The sequence below is a fragment of the Pollicipes pollicipes genome, unplaced genomic scaffold (assembly GCF_011947565.3).
Source record: "Pollicipes pollicipes isolate AB1234 unplaced genomic scaffold, Ppol_2.1 Scaffold_3087;HRSCAF=3621_pilon_pilon_pilon, whole genome shotgun sequence".
Classification (NCBI taxonomy): domain Eukaryota; kingdom Metazoa; phylum Arthropoda; class Thecostraca; order Pollicipedomorpha; family Pollicipedidae; genus Pollicipes; species Pollicipes pollicipes.
This window is the reverse complement of record NW_023596225.1, coordinates 23,387,592-23,402,710: the sequence shown is the minus strand read 5'-3', so window position 1 is coordinate 23,402,710 and position 15,119 is coordinate 23,387,592. Positions and strand designations below refer to the sequence as shown.

The 15,119-nt window shown below is 55.4% G+C and overlaps 2 protein-coding genes across 6 annotated transcripts in view; one reads left to right on the top strand and one right to left on the bottom strand.

Annotated features, from left to right (window-relative positions):
- LOC119114815 (coiled-coil and C2 domain-containing protein 1-like) overlaps positions 1–8,238 on the bottom strand; it is a 43,957-nt gene extending 35,719 nt beyond the window's left edge. For 2 of the 4 annotated variants that reach the window (XM_037238854.1, XM_037238857.1), the window contains exons 1-10: positions 8,023–8,238; positions 6,945–7,002; positions 6,349–6,493; positions 5,190–5,290; positions 4,123–4,340; positions 3,567–3,712; positions 3,018–3,247; positions 2,212–2,478; positions 1,613–1,754; positions 927–1,040 (exon numbers count right to left, since the gene is read on the bottom strand). In XM_037238854.1, the coding sequence (XP_037094749.1) occupies positions 927–1,040; positions 1,613–1,754; positions 2,212–2,478; positions 3,018–3,247; positions 3,567–3,712; positions 4,123–4,340; positions 5,190–5,290; positions 6,349–6,493; positions 6,945–6,992 (1,411 nt within the window). In that variant the 5' untranslated portion in view covers positions 6,993–7,002; positions 8,023–8,238. The other 2 variants (XM_037238856.1, XM_037238855.1) reach the window with 2 other exon arrangements.
- Positions 8,239–8,398: 160 nt separating this feature from the next.
- On the top strand, positions 8,399–14,129 carry LOC119114816 (E3 ubiquitin-protein ligase PPP1R11). Of its 2 annotated transcripts, none has more exons than XM_037238858.1 (4): positions 8,399–8,556; positions 12,167–12,287; positions 12,675–12,874; positions 13,401–14,129. In XM_037238858.1, the coding sequence occupies exons 3-4, from the start codon at positions 12,749–12,751 to the stop codon at positions 13,620–13,622; spliced, it is 348 nt and encodes a 115-aa protein (XP_037094753.1). In that variant the 5' UTR covers positions 8,399–8,556; positions 12,167–12,287; positions 12,675–12,748; the 3' UTR covers positions 13,623–14,129. The 2 variants fall into 2 exon arrangements, with proteins under 2 accessions (XP_037094753.1, XP_037094754.1); XM_037238859.1 differs by lacking the exon at positions 8,399–8,556 and adding an exon at positions 8,641–8,858.
- The last annotated feature ends 990 nt before the right edge of the window (positions 14,130–15,119 follow it).

Sequence of the window (15,119 nt, the reverse complement as noted above, 5' to 3'; positions counted from 1 at the left end):
CGGATCTATTGGCGAGACGCACAGCGCTGACAGCCACACGGATCGCCGAGCGTTACGGTGCGTATATCTATCCCACGCTGCTGCACAACAAACTGGCTTACAAATGAAGCTTATCTCCCATGACCCACACACGTCGCTGGTAGCCAGCTCATCACAACCGGTTCCTGTCACATGTCCCGTCAGCCAGAGATGGAATCAGGCATAAAATCCTATGAATGACATTGAATTCGTCAAAAACAATGCAACATCCTATCGTTTATAGAACGTTCCCGGCCTTTCCATGCCTTTTGAACGGCTCAGCTCCGTCGCTGAACCAAGCAACACGGCCAGCGTCTGACGGTCCGAGAGGTCCCCCCCCCCCCTCCGCACAGCAGCAGCTCCTGGCCGGGCGCACTCACACATCAATACATAGTCCCACCAGCTGCGGGTGTGGACGCCCCCTGTCCCCCTCTCCGCACAGCAGCAGCTCCTGGCCGGGCGCACTCACGCATCAATATATAGTCCCACCAGCTGCGGTTGTGGACGCCCCCTGTCCCCCTCCCCGCACAGCAGCAGCTCCTGGCCGGGCGCACTCACACATCAATACATAGTCCCACCAGCTGCGGGTGTGGACGCCCCCTGTCCCCCTCTCCGCACAGCAGCAGCTCCTGGCCGGGCGCACTCACACATCAATACATAGTCCTACCAGCTGGGGGTGTGGACGCCCCCCTGTCCCCCTCTCCGCGCAGCAGCAGCTCCTGGCCGAGCGCACTCACACATCAATACATAGTCCCACCAGCTGCGGGTGTGGACGCCGCCCCCCCCCCCCCCCACTCCGCACAGCAGCAGCTCCTCACACATCAATACATAGTCCCGCCAGCTGCGGGTGCGGACGCCCCCCTGCCTCCCTCTCCACACAGCAGCAGCTCCTGGCCGAGTGCACTCACACATCTGCCGGGTGACGGTCGGCTTGGAGCCGGAGGGACGCGGCTCCGGGTCCGGCTGGGCGGCGGCGGCCGGAGCGGCGGCCGAGGCGCCCTCGGTCGGGATCGGCGCGAACCCTGCCGACACGCGGCGCCGGTCAGGGCGGCGTCATGGCACCGGCACGGGCGCCGCACACCGAGGCTGGTGACGGGATGGGAGGCGATGCCACGCCCACAGGCTTGGAAGACATAGCTGCCAGGTAAACATAAACAATAGCATACGGTCTGGTACGTGACAATGGGCACAGTCGTGCATTTATGCATAAACATTTACACAGCACATGTGTATTTGCACTACAGCTTGTGGAAGACCACGCGAGCAGACTTGCAGCGGGGAAATAGACGCACAATACACAAATATACACAACATGCTTAGCGCCCAATGTCTGCAAACACATCCAGCAAGGCATGGAACGTCCGTGCGCCGCCTTGTCCGGCCTCCTCTCCCGCACGCTGGTCCTGCCGGACACGTCAGTGCGACAGGCTGCAGCCCTCCGCCCGCGCCACCACCGGGCCCCGAGGCCTGCGAGCCGGTCTCGCGCACCGGCAGCCCGGTCTGCAGCGATCCCACCGCATCTGTTCATCCCCGGAGCGTCTGACTCTGGTGAGATGTGCTGACCCGACAGGCACAGGCCGCGGCGTCCGCTCACCGGGCGGCGTCGGCAGCTCGTCGAAGGCCACCGGTTTGCCGGCCTGGTGCCGCCGGATGGCGTCCGTGTACTGCTTGCAGATACGGCCGAACCGGCGCGCCTTGCTGCCGTTGCCCGCCTCCTTCGCCTCGTCCTCCTCTTGCTGGGGACGGAGTGGGGCGAGTCAGGCACGAGCAGGAGGCCGCGTCCGGGCTGGCACGTGATGGGCCGCCTACGTCACGGCCAGCTTACTTTAATGTGCTCTTCCGAGGCGCGCTGCTTGTCAGCAACGACCGACGACTTGCAAACTGCCTCGAACAATGTTTAGTTATGCTTTAACGATACGCGATTAGCTATCGACGTAACCTACGGCAAACCGTCCGATAACTAGCTACCATTCTAATGGCGGCGTACTTTCTGGTATCTAGATATGCTAACATCGCAGATCTGGGCAAATGATTTGCAGCAAAAGAAGCAGAGCAACATCACCACTCCCAGTGCCCGCACGACCCAAAGCAAACAACGCAACTCTTGTTTTCACTGCTCCAAGCCCCATGGTCCCCGCCAGCGGCCTGCTCCGCTCCTGCGGCAGCCAGCGACCCCGCGCCAGCCCGGCCCACCTTGTACCGCTGCAGCCGCTGCTCGAGGGCTTCCAGCGCGGTGGCGGGGGGCGGCGGCGCGCCGTACAGAGTCGGGTCGGCCGGCGGCGGCCCGCCCTCCGGCACCACCACCGGCTCGTCCAGCGGGATGCCGCCGCTCGTCGAGCCGCCGCGCCGCATCGGCGGCCGCGGCGCCGACGCGGCGGCGGCGCTCGGCGGCGGCGGAGGCATGTCGCTCAGGTCCACCGTCTCGCCCGCCTCCATCGCCGCCAGCACCTGCTCGAACGCCTGCCGGGAGGGGGAGGGGGGCACATCGGCGTCACGAGCGGACGGCTGTGGTCTGCAGGGGGGGGGGGGGGATGGGCCACAGGTGCAGGTGCAGCGAGTCGCACAGCCTGCGCACACATTAAGTGCAAATGGCAGGCAGGCGGAGGAAATTGCGATAGGCGGGGAAAGCTGACTCCCAGATGATGATGATGATGATGATGATGATGATGATGATGATGATGATGATGATGATCTGGGCTTTGGGACGCACCGACTGCGTTGGTCATATGGCGCCCAAGATTCCCAGTCTTGCATGCATGGGAGTGAGAAGGCGATGCACAAGTAAAACAAATGGCATGAATCGCTGCAAATAACTGATGAACTAGCTGTTTAAGGCGAAAGATGACACTGCAGAATGAATACGAGACAACTGGCATCGCAGGCAAATAACGCAATGCACACCAAACACACCAAAGTCAATGCATGGGTCGCATACGCTGAGGCCCAAACCTCACATATTGCGTCCAACCCCAAGACAACAAAGTGGCGAGCTACCGCACCTTGACGACGCGGACGTACTGCAGGGCCGTCCCCTTGTCGCCGGCCTTTTTGGCCAGCACGGCAGCGTGCTTGTACTGGCCCAGCCTCTCCTGCACCTCAGCCAGGCGCGGGTGCGGCTCGGCGGCGGCGGCAGCGGCGGCCGGCTCCGGGGTCTCGGCCGGCTCGTCAGCAGCCTCGGCCCGGCGGGCCACCTTGGGCGGAGACGGCTGCTCCGGCGGCGTGGCCGGCGCTGTGACGGGCGGCAGAGGCCGGTCAGCGGGGGTGGCGTTACAGCTCGGGAGCTCTGGCCCAGCAGTGGACCCCACACACGGCGCTCACTGCCGCCCGCGACCCCCACGTGCTCTCCAGGACGACGCGCTCGCACATAACAGGCACGGACGGCAATGACATTGGAAGAGACAGCACCCGTAACGATGGCCAGTACCGATCGTGCCGAGCAGATACCAGTCCCACTGAACAGCCAATCTCAGCTGCAAGCCTTAGCGCAGTACGACATCACTGTCTCCCCAGCCAGCGGCAGCTAGCCAGGAGACTGGTGCGCCACTGACCCTGCTCCGCCGGGCCGTCCTCCGGCTCGGGGGTGCTGTGTGCAGCCGCTGTGTACACCGGCGGCGGAATGTCCTCCTCGTTGATCGCCCGGCCGGCCTTCGCCTTCCGCAGCATGTTCTCCAGCGTCTTCAAGCCACGCCCGAACCTGACGGCGAAGAGGCCAAACGGTCACCGCTGTATACGCAGTTTCCATGACACAATGTTGGTATCATTCGAGACCGGTCCTAAATACGCGAGCAGTGGACTGAGCTCGTCGGTGGCCTTAGTCTGCCCTGCTGACAGCAGGAAGGTGGGACATAGGCACGAAGTGTTCAGTTCACGCTACAGGCTCTGTGCCAGACAAGAACAACTGCGACAGAACAGTTTTAGACCGCACTCAGAGGCCTCCAAACCTGATATTGACATATCACCTCTCCGGAGACCGTACCCAGCGGACCACGAGCCCGCGCAGTTATCTCTAGTCCGGTGGGCGGAATGATGGAGTAAGCCGGGTGGATTGTTACGCCCCCCCCCCCCCCCCCCCCCCCCCGGTAGGGTCTTAACCGTTCCGCTCACCGGCGCGCGCGGCTGCTCTGGCCCGCCTCCTTGGCGTTGGCCTCGGCCACGCGGTACATCTCGAGCCGCTCCAGTAGCACCACGGTCATGTCCCCGGCGGCGGCCGGCGGGGCGGGGGCGGCCGGCGCCTGGGCCGGCACCGGCGGTGGCGGCGCCCGCCGGGCCGGCGCGGGCGCGGGCGCCGGCGACGCCTCCTCCGTCATCTCGGCTAACTCCGCCTGGTCAGGCACAAGCAGGACTCAGCAAGCTGAGAGCGGTTCGCTCCATGAAGCCAGTGCAAGCTACATCTTGGCATTGCCTTCAATCCTGTCACCGATATCACCAGTTTATAAACAGGGCCCAACATTTCCAGCTGCAGCCCCAAATTAGGACCCCGGGACGCAAAACGAGGGCACTCGCGTCGTCTGTGTCGTTTATAGGCCGAGCTGCAGCCGACTGAGTCATCTGTTACCTACTGCGGCCTCCCCCGCCCCTCGTCTCACTCAAGCCCCGGTAAACACCATGCAACACCATATCAAATCATTCGGTGCTTCCACGGAGCGAACACAGCCCAGCAAACACGTCAAGAGGTGGAGATTAGCTTAGGATGCGATTGACACGGCCGGCGAGCTGCAGCCTTGACGACAACAAACTCAACGAGAGTCAACCCTGGCCCGGGGCGGCCGTGTCGCAGCATTGTGCGGCACGTAGAACCCTCCGCACTCTTGTCTGGCGAAAGGGCGGATGCGCAATCATCCGTTGCACTGGACGGCACGACTTGGGTGGTGGGTTCGAGGTAGACGGAACAAGCTATGCTAAGCAGGCCCTCTGGGCCCAAAGAGAGCCATACGAGCCATTCGGAGCATCTTTTAGCGGTGTGAATTGTTTCCGCCGTGAGTTGTGTGTGAGTTGTTTTTTAAAAGGAACGCGGCACGCGTCGTCACGCCCATCTCATGGAGAGCCGGCGACTACACTGGCCACATAAGCGCTCAGGGGGCATGGCACAACCGGAATTCAAAACCCGGACTCCACGTGGGAGTCCGGAACGCTAACCACTCGGCCATTAGACCCCTGAGCGACGGACCCACCAGCAGTTCGGGGTCGTTCTCGTCCACGTCCGAGATCTCGTCGTCGTCACGCAGGCTGGCGGCCGTCATGGCGGCCAGGTCCGGCTGCGGCGTCGGTCGCTCTGCGGGCATCAGCTGGGATCAGCGGGCACCAGCTGGGGTCAGCGGGCACCGGCCGGGGTCAGCAGTCACCAGCCGGGGTCAGCGGACACCAACCCGGGTCAGCGGACACCAGCCGGGTCAGCGAGCACCAGCTGGGGTTAGTGGACACCAGCCGGGGTCACAAACACCAGCCAGGGTCAGCGGGCACCAACCGGGGTCAACGGACACCAGTCGGGGTCAGCGGACACCAGCCGGGGTCAGCGGACACCAACCCGGGTCAGCGGACACCAGCCGGGTCAGCGAGCACCAGCCGGGGTCAGCGGACACCAGCTGAGGTTAGCGGACACCAGCCGGGGTCAGCGGGCACCAGCCAGGGTCAGCGCACAGCAGCCGGGGTCAGCGAACACCAGTCGGGGTCAGTGGGCACCAGCTGGGGTCAACGGACACCAGCCGGGGTCAGCGGACACCAGCCGGGGTCAGCGAACACCAGTCGGGGTCAGTGGGCACCAGCTGGGGTCAGCGGACACAAGCCAGGGTCAGCCGAGGACATGTGTTGCACAAGGAGCGGTGGCACGGTCAGATACTTAAAAACGCCATTTGACACTAGAATGTCAAGAAACTTATGACAGCAATTTGTAACCAAGACACTAGATGGCGAGTGCCTGCACTCAGTAGTTAGCGCTGTGTGACAGCCGGCATTTTCTCATTGGCTTGTAAGTGAGAGCACACCAATCTTGGCAGAAATGCCCAGCTAACAAGATGGCCAAATCCTCACCATTACAAACAATAACAGTACCTCCAGTTTAGCTGTAACAAGCACACACCACAATAGCGTGGCCTCGGTATTTCGGCGCCAGCCCACGCCCGCGACTGCCTCACAGTGCCAGCACGGCCACCGCCGTCCACGCTGAGTGCAGCTTGACACGCGTGACCAACGAAATGTGTTAGTTCACCAATTCTGGACTGCGCAGACGGCCACGCAGCGCGGTTATCGGGGATACGCCGTCCGAGCTGGCACTTACGCAGCCTGTAGCGGCCGCCCTAGTCACTAGGGCAGCTGGTGACAGGCGTTACTCACTGGCGCGTGCTGGCCGCTGGCCCTCCATGTCGGTGCCGGCCAGCAGCTGGGAGAGCTCGGCCTCCAGCGCCGCGTCCGACACGTCCAGGTCGGCGTCTGGCGCCAGGCCGGCGGCGTCCGCAGCACCCACGCTCATCAGACCATACTGGGCAGCAGGGCCCAACAAGTCAGTGGGGTCACTGGGATGGGAAGCAGCTCGCACAGGAACAGCACAATGCACCAGGCTGCACAGAGGCTGAGCATTGTGTGCATTTTAACCGGGCTACTGTTGTCAAGAACAGCTGACCTGGAAACAAGTTATGCAGTAGCCAATATATTCACACACCAGTTTGAGCCAGTGCATCACATGGATCATGTGATAATCTCATTCCCAAAACAAAGTGTGCCTAGAAAAGAGCCACTGTAGTAAATGCCATGGGGGATGAAAGCCATGGTGTAATATTTGATTGAATTTGTGGGATAATGGTTTTGCATATATTAAGCCTAAACAGGATGGTTCAAGCTTTCATAGCATTTATGATGCAATCATTCTGACACATTTTGGCAAGTTCCTGCATGATAGAAAACACTGAAATCTGCTAAAATGGCTAACATACCTGTGAAAGATCTCCTTGGCCTGTTTTTGGCCTTCTTCTCCCAGCCATTATCTCCTTTCTGAAAAATGCAAAGCAAATTTATGTTTAAAGGCAGAGTATTTGAGAATTTCCAAAAAAGATAGTCTTCTTAGAATGACATGCAAGCAGTGAATAGTTTTCCTATGAAACATTGTGTTACCTTATCTTCTGACAGCTAGTCTGAGCTCTGCTAGGCTGCTGAGCTGATATCAAGGTGCATGTCAGTGTCCTTTGTTATATTTCATGACAATATGTAAAGTAAAAAATAAAACTGTTAAGTTGAAGGAAAGGGATGAAAACCTGGCAACAAGGCACTCAGGACAAGATAACAATTTCAAGGTCATATGATGCCTGTGAGCAAAAGCATCAATTGGTCTGAGGTGATCCTAAGTCATTGCTCCTAAACTGATAAGAACCATGTATCTGACTATTTCCAGTGAGCCTGCCTTGTTGGCACCACCTCCCAGTCATATTAATGCACTCTTTTGTCACCATGACCTTGACCCACAATGAGCACAGGTGATGTCAGTGACATAACCTTGCCTTTGGTCTGATCACATAACTCATCATCATACAATTTGGTGCTGGACACACTTCTAGAACCTACCACTGGACCTCTGCAGTGGTTTGTTTGTTAAGTGCTATGCAAAGCAGAATACCTTTGTTTCCATAATTTTATTAATACACATTTCCTGCTGGTTTGAGCCTAAGCCTGATCTAAAACAAAGCATGGCAAAGCATGACATCTATATCACATAGACACTTTTTGTTCCACCGTACTTTCCACTTTCCTGCTAATTTGAACCTAGGCCTGATCTAAAACAAAGCATGACAAAGCATGGCATCTACATCACACTGCCGCTTTGTTTTGTTCCACTCATCTCTTCAATACAAATGTCGCCATCACTTTTCTCCCCTTCACATAGTGAATCACCGAAATAGGTACCACAGAACATGCGGACTTAACCTTATGGGTATAAGTTCAATAAGTGTTGTCTTCTGAAATGGCTAGAATAAAGGCGACGAATCGCAGTTTTCAAGTCCAGTCCCCGTCACGCACCCGACCACCCACGCAATTTGCAGAAGAGCTAGGCCGAGCTGCGCTGAGCCTCAAGGGCGTTTGACTGGAAGGGGAGGTACCAAGTTTCAACCACGGCGCATTGCTGCATAACCTTGTGTATCATCAATATTTCAGAAATATATGTCACGTGATAAAAATATTCGGTTTTGGCAAGTTTCATTGGTATGTAAATGTCTTGGTCAGATTGATTAGATCCGTACAAATTTATTTTAACATGATAATCATTCCTTATTAGTCTTCATCTGAAACAGTTGTATAATCATCTTTCAACATCTTGGACGGTGTGACTGCGTGATGTCATGGCTATTGGACGGGGTTGGTGGGACGAACGTGACGTTTGGAGCACGTAAGCGGTGTTTGTCGTGTGGTTGCGCGAAAACTTGGCGAAGTATGGGAATCTGAAATACTGCGTGTCAAAGCTGTGATGGCGACATCTATGACGAGATTACAGAAGTTATCACTTTACAAAAGTTTGCTTAGGGAAAGTGCCAAGTTTTCGTCCTATAACTACAGGTAAGTGGCCGTCCAGAAATTACGTTACTCGTGGATGAAGAGATTTCTTATGAAGCGTGAGAATGAGGGCGACTTGGATAGGATAATGTCACGTTTGGGTGTGGTTGCAAATTGTTGTATTTTTTTTTTATAGTGTTTAACACCATAACCAGGGAATGGGTTGGGTCTGACGCTGCACAACAGCACAACCAAGTGGTAACCAAAGGCCAGGCTGCAAAAAAATCATAAATTGCCCTTCATTCCTATGCATCTTTGGTGTGCTGAGCCTCAATGTATCAACTGAGGCTCCTAACTGAGGCCAGGTAAGCTTGTGTTGAGTTTTCAGACTGTTTTGGGGTTAAAATGTTACCACATTTGCCTACATTTTCCTTCGCAACATCAAGAGGTCTTACAACTTTGCCTCTTAATGCACTGAAATTGGTGGGGATTACATCAAGCCCTAAAAATAGGGTTTAATTTGTTTGTGGTTTGAAAATATCACTATGAGGGTTCTTGTGTCATACTTCATGTGTTTCATACTTTGCATGATTGGTGTAGCATGCATTTTTTAGCCTGAATAAGGAGCAGGGTGGTTGAAATGCATTGATATATGTATTTTTTTAATGGGATCCTTGGAAGTCCTGCATTTCTTCAATTTCAGTTTCATGGAGTCCTTTTCCATTTATCCAGTATGATGTGCCCTGTTTGAGCCTTGTGATTGGATCAAAACTCATAGGAGTTCTCTAGATGAGGGGGAAAGGGGGCTGACATGAGGTTATGCAATTTCCTGGCTTGGCAGAATTTAATGTTACGTATGCCTTTGTGCCTTATATAGAAAGTAAGTTGTCAAAATGTTACTATCTCCCACTTAAATAAGGGGAATGGCATATATGCATTAGATGGAAAAAATGAAATGAAGGCCTGTTTTACCAAATTGAGAATTATCAACATGCAGTGTACAAGGAGTTACATGTTAAACATATCCCAGGCAGTCATTAGCATGTTTTTTTGAGAGTATGGATAATCAGAATTATTATAGAATTGATACTTAATAATGAAAGAATAGCTAATTTAATCCTACAAAGGGCTGAAGGTTTATATATCAGTGCCTGATATACTGAAATTTGGCTTTTTTGGTGTGGGAACTCATTAGGTTGAAATTTACATCTGTTGATCTTTGGCTTTGATGTCATGTGGGATGTCATGTTCAGTTGTGTGCAGCTAAGTGTGATGTATACTTAAGTATCTCTGTCCTGCATGCTGCATCGTGATGTACCTTGTGGGCTCCAATCTAGTTTGTGCTATTGTCTGAGTGCTCTGGCATTGTCCAGCAATGTTTCAAGTTCTACAGGCTGCAGCAAGTTTCATTTGTCAGGATGTCTTACCTGAATGGGGAACAAACCAGTCAGATATCACCCCCCAGAAACCTGGCCAGGCTATTAGGTGTCTCTGCCTGGAGGAACCCTCTAAGTGTACTGAACTTTACTTTTATTTGAATTTTCCATGCAACAGGTACAAAAACTTGGTAATCAACACCAGCCAACTCAACCAAATGTGGTGGTAGTCGTTTGCAATGGCCACCAAAACCACACTAACCCTGTCTGACATGCCTAACATGAGCACTGCATTGCAGCCTGCAGCCCACCTTGTGGATACCAGTGGGGGTTTTCGTGGCAGCCTGTAATAGTCGCACACATCAACTTACATTCTTCACTCCCGAAGCCCTACACGCCCAACAATGTCTAAAGCCATAGCATCCATAGCATCAACGCTGTGCAGATTGCGATATCTGGTTTCGACGATCGACGCCCAAAAAAGGATAATGATGCCCAACGACAACATCTTCCGCCGAGGCAGAGCCAAGGAACGCATTAGGGCAGTACTGTAATTTCCTTTTCAGTGTGTGTGTGTGGGGGGGGGGGGGGAAGAGAAGGCTTTAACTTCATAACGTTGAGATCAAAGCTGTTGAAATTCGGGAACAAAAGTTCAAGTGTATTAGGGGCTTGGTTTTCTGGTGTTAGTCCTATTCTATTTTCTTTCCCTTTCCTATTTTGTAAAGCTAACCCCTGTGGTAGAGGTTTGACGACCTTGACACGCGACGAATTAGCCCCCACATTACTCCAGCGTCATGTCTGGGACTTGTGATCTATTGCCCCAAGCAAGGACAAGTTCGGATTTACATTGACCTGGGCTCCTTAGTCAGTAGGTGGCCTTGTGCCGGTCAGGGGACCACAGTACCTATCAAGGGTCCTGCATTGGCAGAGAGCCCACAGCCGGTCTGGGGCAGTGTTGGAGGGGGCCCGCAGAGGACCGAAGGACCTCTCGGGATCGGCGATCAGGTGCATGGTTTGAGGGCACGAGGTGCTGGCTGCCGGTCGCACGAAGGACTCCGGGACGCAGGAGTGGTCCCTCGAATGCCAGTCAGAGGCCCTTTTGCACCGATTTGGGACATCTTTGGACAATGCGGGCCTCTTTTTCGGCCAGAGGCCACCAAGACCTAACAATCGGCTTGGTGGCGGTCTGAGCCCTGAGGCGCCCGTTTACTGAGCAGTGGCAAGGCCTAGACAATCGATTTGCTTTGGTCGGGTTATGCAAGACGTAGCCAAAGTTTTTCTCAAGGGCAGAAGCGTGTCAAATTTTTAGAGCTACAGTTTGTAAGAAACAAATTTTCTCCAAAACCCCACGAATTTAGACAAAATTTCTGTAAAATTGCCCGACTCGGTTGGGGCTTCGCCTGCTTCCAAACTTAACACGAGATGGCCGGGGACTGTCAGTAGGAGGGGAACACTAGCCATGATGTGCCGCATCCTTTGGAAGCATACTTGCGACTTCCAGCGCTTGGCGTGCCCACGGCGTCTTTCGAGTTGACCTGAGCGTGCCAGACCGCCCCCGAACAGCAGCGCGACCGACTTCCCCAGCCCGCTGGCCTGCCACCTGCTGCGCGCCCCACACTCATCACTCGCCGCCGTATCGCCGCATTTTCTGTTCACCCCGTCCCAGAGCGGCCCCAGTACGACCAGTGTCTCGAAACATGCAGACGGCTGTGGTGCAAAGCGTCAGCACGCTCCCCGGACTCTAGTGCCGTCCGGGCGCGGTCTCAGCACGCGTTCTTGACCCCGATTCATCTCCCGGACGCCGAATTTGTCTCGATGCAGCTATTACTGAAACTGGCCTGGAGCACAAACATCAAAGCGCTTTGGTTTTTCACCTGGTGTAAATTTGGGTCATAATAGTCAAGTGTGGATGAGGCGGCACTGAATGACCAATAAGTTTCTTCACTTCACACACACACACACACACACGACACACGCACATGATGGGCACATATGTAAATGGCGTAGGCGTAAGATCTGGCGGTTTATATATAAATGACTTGGTGTGGCGTTTGGCTTTGGGTGTGTGTGCAAGCGCAGTTTTTAAGCACGATGGCGTCCTGAAGGATCGTGCATGGGCTTCATGCAACATGACTTGTGCGTGATAGTTATGAATTCATGCACTATTTTCCTGCTAGCACAAAAAAGGTAGTTACGATCTAACCTTGACATGAGACAGCGGCGTTCTTTCTGCTCCATGTCAGCGGTTCCTTTGTTTTTCCGAGAGATGGTAGTTACATCCTCGTGATATGTTCCAGAACCTATTTCATTAGGCGAGTCAAGGACGGATTCCGTGAGGGAAGGACGTTAGAAGACCCAAAGAAGATTGCAACTGAGCTTGAGAAGGCCAAAAGCACGCTTGAGGGTCTCAAACGACAGGTAAGTCTGAACTCCAATCGAAGTTTTGTATCCATTTAAGCGGTGCTGCAGAATCAGGGCCTAACAAATGACATTGTGAGTGACACATTTGCATTTCCTTTACGTTATCAGCAAGAACCATTTTGCGTTGCCCGGATTGCTGTAAAGCAAATGCGTGCGGTTTCCGTAAAAGGCACATGCATCGGCGCATGTACAGATGCGAAGTGTCGGAAGGACCGGTTTGCCGGCATGCTCTTTCTTAGCCACACTGGACGAGCTATGGCAGCATGGATACATGTCCCTTGACGCGATAGTGACTGACCTGTGGCGCGGCGTGCCGAGACCGTAACTGTATGGGCCCTCCGTCGAGAGGGCCGAGACCGTCCCTGAGGCGCGCTGTCTCCCCAGGTGGTGATCCAGAACATGTTCGAGCCCGGCCGGCTGGTGATCGAGAAGTAGCCGGTCGACAGCGGGGCGCGGCGATGTCGGAGCAGGCGACCGCCGAGCCGCCGAGCCAGACCCAGACGGTGACGGCGCCGGCCGAGCCGCCGGCCGACACCGAGCCCACGCTCCACCTGCGCCTCGTGCGGCCGCACAACCCCCGCCGGGTCAGTACGGACGCCGCTGCCCGGCCACTCAGGCCTGGGCCGGTGGGCCGCATGGGCTGGTAGCTGGTCCTGCCGCTCGCCTCGTCGTCTAAAGAGTCAGCTGGGCATGCGCTAGTGCCGTCCGTTTGATCATCGCGCGTCTGGCTCCTTCAGTGTATGCCTCTTTTGCTAGAGGAACTGATTGTGGAAGGGTAGGGAGGTTGCGTGTGACCTTTCATGCTAAACGCATGTAATTTAGGCCAGGTTTGGTTTTTGAGAGCTGCGGGGATGGTGCTAGACCTGCAAACTTCAGACATTTTTTCTCCGTTAACTGCTTGGCTCCCAAATTCGCCAAATTCGACGATTGCGTATTTTTCCGAGCGTCGATCTGTGGATGTGGTCTTGCCATCAGCCAGCATGGGTACGTATTTGTGGCATTGCCGTTGGCTCCGGGACATGTTGAACGGTTGTTCAGTGTCGTCCACGGTCGTGCCGAGGGGCGACCCCTGAGCCGCCACCCGGGCCTGATTCCCGCTTCCGCCGCCAGGTGTGCTGGCAGTCAGACACGGTCGACAACGAGCACATGGGCAAGAAGAAGTCCAAGTGTTGCTGCGTCTACCGCAAGCCCAAGCCGTTCGGCGAGAGCAGCTCGGACGAGGAGGACGAGTGCAAGAACTGCGTGGGCCACAGGAAGCCGAAGTCACCCGCTGAAGGCGGGGAGCAGGCGGGGGGCGCGCCGGGGCCCGCCGCCAACTCCGGGTCCGGCTGAGGCGTCTGGTGACCGGGGTGACCGGGTGACCTGATGACCTCTTGACCTCCTGATGACCTGAGTGACCTCCTGGTGACCTGGGGCAGTCCGGCGCTCCTGGTGACGCGCGTTCCTACACCGACGACCCTGTCTTCTGGGCCGGGCGCCGCGGATACTCATCGTTTCCGGCGTCCGCCTTTGCGGGCTTGTGCCGTTGGTGCCTGTCTCAGTGTCGCTGCCTTGTTGGTGGGTGTGGGTGCAAGACTCGTCGGGTAAGCTGCACGTTTTTAGCTCGAAGATGCGCTTGGCGTTATTGTGGCATCGTGCCAGCGTATTGCGTATTGTGCCTGCGACCGGACAACGCAGCGTCCCGACGCTGCAGTAGGCCATGTAGTGGAAAGCGTGTCGTCGGCTTGGCACGCAACTGCAAGGATTTGCGATCCATGTGCTTCTACCTTGCTGTTTGGCTAACCACTGTTGCCGTGTACATGTGACGCTCACAATACATTAGCTGGTTGTGCGTTTTGAGCGTTGTGTTGCCGGGCGGGCTGACGTGCTCGGCGCTAGCGGGACATCCAGGTCAAGTCGGGCTCATTGTGGAACTTCCGCCTGAGGCCGCTCAATCAGTCAGCAGTCACAGAACCCAGGCCCCAATTAATTACCTATCAGATGCGGCCGTATGGGTTTCCAGTCACACGTATGAATGGCAGTGGTGGAAGATGATAAAAACGTGCGCAGACATGTAATAAAGTATCCTTTTGGTACAGAATACTTGACAAAGAGGTCAGTTGGCACCTCCGGCTCGCGGGCTATGCTACTAACAGCACAAAGCTAACCGTGATCTGTATATTGGCCGTGAGGCCGTGAACCGCTTAGCAAAGTAACGTTGAACGGTATAATGACGTCTACGGTCAACTGTGCCGTGTCGTTGCTATGACCTTGGATGACATTGACTGCCAGTCAGTGACGCTTGACCACAGGTGGTCATTGTATGGCGCTGAAAAATTAAGGACTGACGTCAGAAAGCTTACAACTCAATACGTGCAAGGGGTAGGTCTTGCAAGACATTGTCAGAGGCGATAAAACAATGCCCTACCCCCAGTTACCCAAAGGTTGATTACGGCCACCTGGCCATTAACTGTGCGCACGCGGACAACGAAACACGCGTCAGACTGCATCTGCATTATTCTGAGCGGGCTGAAGGTTCCGGCCAGTCCAGTAAGGGTTTGCTTAATGCTTTGAGCGGAAGTCAACCCAAGGAGGTGAAAAGACCGGAACGCGCTGCAAATGTCGCCGCGCACTTTACGCGCTATAAAATGTGCACTTGGAACGCGTTGCTCTGCATTCCCCGAGCTGCCTGACGGGAAAGCCGGCCCGAGTGTCGGGAAGAGAGGCTGCCCTGGTTTAAAAGGGGAGTCACCGCTCCCGAAGGGTCAGACTTCAGCCATGCATCGCCTCCAGACCTCAGTGGTGACGCTCGTGTTGCTCGTGCTGGTGAGAGCTGCCCTGGCCGGTAAG